The sequence below is a fragment of the Limulus polyphemus genome, unplaced genomic scaffold (assembly GCF_000517525.1).
Source record: "Limulus polyphemus unplaced genomic scaffold, Limulus_polyphemus-2.1.2 Scaffold762, whole genome shotgun sequence".
NCBI classification, from domain to species: Eukaryota; Metazoa; Arthropoda; class Merostomata; order Xiphosura; family Limulidae; genus Limulus; species Limulus polyphemus.
Genome location: NW_013666372.1, coordinates 356,423 through 363,942, shown reverse-complemented (window position 1 = coordinate 363,942; position 7,520 = coordinate 356,423). Strand labels below are relative to the sequence as shown.

The 7,520-nt window shown below is 28.9% G+C and overlaps 1 protein-coding gene across 6 annotated transcripts in view; it reads right to left on the bottom strand.

The window, feature by feature from the left end:
* Nucleotides 1-7,520, bottom strand: part of LOC106460385 (MAP/microtubule affinity-regulating kinase 3-like) — a 79,149-nt gene that overhangs the window by 62,073 nt on the left and 9,556 nt on the right. For all 6 annotated transcript variants that reach the window (XM_022387105.1, XM_022387104.1, XM_022387099.1 and 3 more), the window contains exon 2: nucleotides 2,190-2,362. In XM_022387105.1, coding sequence (XP_022242813.1) covers nucleotides 2,190-2,255 — 66 coding nt within the window. In that variant the 5' untranslated portion in view covers nucleotides 2,256-2,362. The remainder of the gene's footprint in view (nucleotides 1-2,189; nucleotides 2,363-7,520) is intronic.

The window sequence follows — 7,520 nt, the reverse complement described above, 5'->3', positions numbered from 1 at the left end:
AGCTTATAATCCATATTTAATAGTATACAAGTTTTAAGTTCTTAATTCTAAAAGGAAATATATATAAAAAATCCTGAATTTTCACTAGTGTAACACACATGACACATTTTGTCTTAGCATGCCATCATCCCTATTATATCCATCACCCCTTGAAAATGTAAAAAATTAAATGTAAAATGCTCTCTATAAAATCATTATTGCTCAAACAGACCATAATTTTTATAGACTTCAATTTTGTTTGGTTACAGAGCTATCAAAGAGAAAATCAGACCCCTCCTGCCACACCCACCCTTTCACAATTTATTGATAGTTCTCTCTTACGTTTCATTATATATTACCTATAACCAATAGAAAGTCAAGGTTTTCATCTATCAAATGGCGTATTGTATAACGTTGTGTTCTAAAAAGTTAGATGTCAGTTTTGCTTAGAGTACCGAGATCATTCCCATGGGAAAGTTAACAGCTAGCTTGGATGAATTTGTAACGGCTCTTGTCACACAGTTAGAAAGCCAGGAAAATTTTTAGAAGTAAGTGAATTTGTCTACTTTTTGCATGTTATTAGTTTATATTCTTTGGTGTATTATTTAATTAAATAAAAATTGTTAAGTACTTTACTATAAAAAATCAGGCTTAACTCTCCTCAACAATCGAGGGCAAGAGAAAAGGAGATTGGGTAAGTACTTTATTTCTTGTTTTTCATATTTATTCTTTATTTATTATTATAAAAGTAACTACAATTAAAAGTATGGATCTTTTTAAGTTATTTAAAACTAAAATATGTAGAATAAGTAATAATAATAATAATAATATAATTAAAATTGTTCATAAAGCACACACACGAGGGCAAGAGAAAAGGAGATTGGGTAAGTACTTTATTTCTTGTTTTTCATATTTATTCTTTATTTATTATTATAAAAGTAACTACAATTAAAAGTATGGATCTTTTTAAGTTATTTAAAACTAAAATATGTAGAATAAGTAATAATAATAATAATATAATTAAAATTGTTCATAATGCACACACACGAGCAGCTCATGGGTAATGTAATTCGATAGCATAATGTGAGCTGCATGTTCCCCGAGTTATTTACAACTTATAATGGAGTGTATAGCAGTTATACACGGTTCAAAGGGCAATAAAAAGGACAACAAAACTATAAAATTTAATTATAAATAGATGTATAATATTACAAACTTAGAGCTACTTAGGATAAACAAATGTGGTTTCATGTTACAATTTGAAGTCATACTAGAAAGAAAAGAAGGTTCACTTAGGTTTATTTCGATTTTTTGTTTTTGTGGTTACGAGGTCGGTCAAATTGACCGATCCTGTTTTGAGATTAGGGTAGAGAAAATAACATATAAACTATAAGGATTTAGTGGAAAAAAAACGTTTGAAATGCATTTAGGAGGTTTTAGGGATTACACAAAGGAAATTTGAGATTTTTGAGATGAAGAAAAGTATTTTTAATTTTAACATGAAAATTATTTTGCACATTGATTATTCAAAACAAATACTCAATATATTCATGGATAAAACTTTATTTTATTTTATTAAAAGTACTTCACTAAGAAATATGATTTTTTGTATGTGAAAGACTTGTAATATTAACTGAAAGACTGTCAAATTTCGTGAAGATATACCCAATATATAGAGAGTTATAATTATTAAATTTATGTCAACTTTAAAGGAGTACAGAAGGTTAGTTAGGCTAGTGAAAATAACAAAGTTCTGATATTCATTTAGGAAGTTCTAGAAGTTATGTAAATGAAATACAAAAACTGTTATTTTTAACATGAAAATTATATTGCACTCAGGGTAGTCAGTCTGAATCAGACTAACTAAAGGAAATTCACAGAAATCTTTAACAGAAATACTTTGATAGAAATCCTTCTTTTTTTTTAGTATAACATACTTGTTTACTAAAAGCTGACCAAATTTTATGAAGATACTTTAAGGAAATCCAAAATTACAGAATTTACAGTAAACATAATTCTCCAATATAGGCTATGTCCTCTGGAACAATCCCATGAATGTAGGGTTAATTTATTTTGTTCTTCTTAAGTTTAAATATGATTTTTTTATTTTCAAATACTTTTATAAAATAAAAACATATTTAAAATCTTCTGGTGACAAATTAAACACAAATTTACATTACTTCTTGATTTTACTGACAAAATAATCTTACATGATCTGTAGTTACTGACTCGTGAACAGTCTGTAGTGGTGCTTTTGTCACAGCTGCCATTTTCATATGTAAAGAATAAAATTCTAGATGAAATAGTTCATCAGTACTATGATACTGCTTCTAGATTTTTGTAAACTGCAGTCACTCATTACAAGGTGTAGATGTAAAAAAATCTGAAATAAAAAGACAACTTTCATCATTATCTACTTCACAGATTATTAATTAACAAGCTCACATCTTATTCACAAGTTATTTGTATCCTTATATCTATATTGGTCAGTGACACAATCTTAAGACTTATGTTCTCATTCATTATAAAGATAATTCCATTTCTACTGTTTTTTGAGTAACGTTTAAAAAACGGAAAGAATTATAATGAATAACAAAATTAATTTAGCAATATTAACAAGACAATGACAAATTACAAACCAACTAATTAACTAATATTAAGAATAAATATAATGACTATATTAATACAGAAACAAGAAATATTATATTGAATCATATTTATGTCATCAGAAAAACACATAGGTTCAATAAGTCTTGAAACAAAATGAAAAAAACCCTATAACCCAAGTGCTTTTGAAAGGTGGACTTTTCTTCTTCAGGGGCAAACTGAAGAAGAAACGTCCACCTTTTGAAAGCACTCGGGTTATAGGGTTTCTATCATTCTGAAACATTTTTTTATACAGATATACCTACAGATATTTTTATGGAGAAAATGTTACAAAGTGGCAACATGGAGTACGATTACAGCTACTTTTCTTGATGTTAATAATCATTAGTTTTCACAATACTAGATGAATTAATTTTTCTCACATAGAAATTCTTACAAATTAGTTTTATTTTATAACCATAGAATCATTTATATTCTACAAGGTAATAGTGTAAAGGACAAAAACAGACTAGTTAGCAATTTCACATGTACTTCAGACACCAGTTATAGGCCACGTGTGTTGCCAAGTTTGTAAATTATACACACAAAAATATGCTTGATATTTCTTCTTGCAAAGAATGGTTTTATCAAAAACATGTTAAAGGTGTCTTACCTTATCTATAAAAATATTTGAAAACTTACAGAATTAATTAATTGTTTCTTGCAAGTATATAGATGATTCCTATTCATTACATACGAATTTCACAAGCTTAATATTTAAACAATTTATTCAAAAATTGACTTTGCTGCAATACTGAAGCACATAGAGGACACACAAAAATATCAACACTGCCTGAAGGATTTTTAAGACTAAATTTGTTCTTAAATGTTCTTCAGAAACATTACAATTTAGTACATTAGTTTAAATAATACTTTACATAAAATTCTTAGAATATTAACAAGAATGAAATTCACATAATCTTGAAGCATGGATAAAAAACATAACCAAGATTTTTTTATAGAAACTAATCTCAACCAAACTAATGTGTAAACTATGAATATTGTATACAATTAATCAATCAACAGTTTTATGTTTAAAAACATTAGAAAATGATATACTGTTGTCCTCCGTAAGTCTATAATGCTCTATATTACACAAAACCCTCATTTTGAAGCAATATAGCACTGTGGTTTACTACAAAGTGATTACAAAATTAACACAACCACCATCAGAGACTAGAAAGTTGAATGTTGACAGCAAACTTTACTACTTATGCCCCAACTGATAAAATCTGCTTACATACATTAATGATATTAATAAGGGCACAACCAGTAAACGTTTGCTGATCACATTAAACTCTTGAGCATTTCTAGTTATACTGACGATATTGGGGTATTACAGAATGACTTGTATCAACTGTTTAGTTGGAAAAATATTTGAAAAATGACTTAATTACAGTAAGTGCAAAGTAAACTAACAGAATTTTAGGGTGTGTGTGTATATATATATATATTTATATAGATGTATTGATTAAAGAAAAAAAGAGAGATAATTATCTCCATAAAAATCACTACTTTGGCTTCACTTGGAATACTTCACTTTTGTCTCCTTACCTAAGAAAAGGTATTAACCTATTGGAAATGGTTCAGAGAAGTTTTAATAGAATAATTCCAGGGGTAAAAAGGTTATCTAACATAGATAGATCAAGATGTTTTAATTAATTAATTTTCTCATGAAAAGAGTAAGAGGTGATCAAATTAAAGTTTACTAGATTATCCTTGGAATCAAAAGGATAAAGACCTGTGATTTCTTTGTGCTATATACTAAAGATAACAGGACAAGAGAATAAAATTAAGATTTGGAAAAGAAGTCTAGGTTCCAGTTAAGGTAGTTTTTATTTTTCCTAGAGTAACTGACTTATGGAATAATTTGCCATTGGCAATAGTGTAGTACACTACTTTACATTAGTTAATAATGGTATTGTTGATTTCCTGAAAAATAAGGGTAGGTTTAAATTTTTACTCACCCCCCCCCCCTCAATAGTTGCGTGTGGTATTTTCAGATTGCCCTGGTTTCCTTCAGAGTACTATAGAATTGCTGTAGGAAGCAATTTTTGAGTGGTGAGGCCACTCTCTTTTCTAGGGGGGTCTTGGGACATGTCCCCTCCAGAATATTTTTGAAAATTTAATGTTATGAGATTGAACCTTGAGCTACTTTAACTACAAATACTGCAAAAACACAATGTAATGTATTGAATTTACAGAAGCAAGTTTTAATACATACGTTGTAGCTAAAATGCCATGAAAAAAGTGGTCAGACCATGACCTGACTGGCCTTACTGCTTCCTATAGCCCTGTACAGGTAAGAACCATCAAATAACAGGAGATCTCAAAGAAACTATACCACAAAGCAGTGTCTGAATTTCTCTGCCCTAAACTAAGTCTGATGTATAAGAAAGAGACTGAACACAAACTTGTAGACAATCACAATCTTTATTCAGACTGACACAATAAGATTATATATGATTCCAGATTGAGATTTTCATTACTACATGCTTGGATCATGCACATCACCCACAAGATTGTAGATCACTTTTGACTGAGCACAAAGGAAGGTCATGTCCTTGGGGTATCATCTAACATACTGCTGTCTAGTTTTGTACAACCTATGTAAAGATATGGTATCTTTTCTGCTAGGGTTAATGTGACACTCTAGTCAAGTGATTCATTTTCATGTGTACTATACTGGGGGAAAAACTTGCTCTGTATGAACAGAAAATTTGAAAAAATCCATATATTAACTAAGAAGGTAGAAAATACATGATGATATGCTTGAAAAGACAACCTCAAAGGATCAACTAGTCCCTTATTGTCCAAATTTTATGTTATGGTTAGTACTAGAGGTGTTAGATTCCACTTTTTAAACATTTAAATGCTATTATATCCATTTGAAACAACAATGAATAAGTGCTATTAACTTTTTATACAAATAACCATATACATATATAAATAGTGGAAAAAGTTATATTAAAATGTTTTTAAATTGATAACAATCACTTTTTCAATAAAAAACATGTAAACAGGGAGATTAATGAGATTAAAAAGAATATGATACCTTTTGTAGTGACTCATTGTCAAAATATGCATACTGATATTTCATTTGTTAATACACAATTACAATAAATAGTAGATAAAACCTGAAAGATGTATTCAAATATAATAAATTCTTTTATCAAGAAGACAACCTAAAAATCTGTATAAATTATTGAATAAACCTATAAGAGATTTTTCTAAAGAAAGTATTTTCAGTTGTGAAAGAAAAGATCTGTATTTTATGCAATTTAGGTTACATAACAACTACCAAAACTATAATAAAGATATTTTGTTTTCCATTAATAATTCATTTAATTGCAATTCTAAGAACATACTATATCTTTTAAAATGTGTAAATGGTGGTGAATTCTATATTGGCAAAAACAGATGATTTAAGACTAAGGATAAATTTACATAAATTCCATGTTATATGTCTCGAAAAAAGCCCACTATATGCCAGCAAACATTTGAAAAAGTATTTTGAAAAAAATTTAAACTTCTAAAAGAACTATTCTAAAAGATTATTTTTAAAAACATATTTTGTAAATTCATTTTCTGTGACTTTAAATATATAGTAATAGAAGAGCAGAAATAGCTGGTTCTGTAAAGTCAGTAAGAATTGTGAAACAGTGAAAACTATTACTAAGACTTACAGAAAAGAGAAAAAAAGTAAGTAATAGTATGAAATTATAGAATAAATAAATTTCATTTCTGTAATAAGAGAAAGTATAATTGGAATAAGATTTTAATCTAAAAAAGGAAAGTATACTTTATTATTGAGCATTTTTAATGTACTTAATTTATACATGAAGTGTATTATATGCTTGTAGATTTAGAAAATACATGTATTTAATTTAGATTATGTATGTGTAGTTGAAAAATGGTATTTGAATGATTTTGTTATAAATTCTCAGTAAAATTATATCCTGAAGATTGACCTTTGAAGTCACCAAACCAGTTGAACAAATTAATAAAGGAGAAGAAAAACTGAATAGCCTGATATTCCAGTACTTTATTTTGTATGTATATATATATATATAGACATACACCACATATTTCTGTAAATTTTATAAATATTAGGTTTTCAAAAAATTATTGTCGCTTTTTGGAACACTTTCATTAATGACCCCCCATAAACCTACATCACATATAATAGCTAAATGAACCACCTAAACGTCACATTACTATCTAGTCTGTATAATGTGTAAAGTTTAGTATACTCTAATCCCTTTATAGTTATGGCAAACCACGAGACAACATTCGGCACGTAGTGCTGTTTGAACACAAGAAGGGAAACAATGCATCTGTAGCCACAAAGAATATCAAGAAGTTTATGGAAATGTTTTGAATATTTGTAAGTGTCAACGATGTTTTAGCAAATTTCATTCAAGTGACTTTAGCCTTAAAAACTGCAATTGCAGGGGCCAACATGTTGGAATTGATATTGATGCTCTGAAGATGCTTGTTCAGTCTAACCCAAGGCAACACACTCGTGAAATGGTCCTGAAATTGCATGTCTCTCATGAAATAATATGTAAACATCAAAGGAATATGGGAAAACTTCTTAAATAAGGTGTTTTGGTGCCTCACAACCTCTGATCATCATTTCCAATGTGTGAATGTTGCTTTGTCTCTTCTGGCGCATAATGTGTGTGAACCATTTTCGGACAGAATTGTCACTAGTGATGAAAAATGGATTCTCTATGCAAATATTAAATGCCAAAAACAATGGCTCAGTCCTAGACAAAAACACTTCCAACCCAAAAACCTGGACTCCATCTGCAGAAAGTGATGCTTTGAATTTGGTGGGATATCAAACTCCTTAATCCACAGCGAACTGTCAATGCAGAGATCTATAGCCA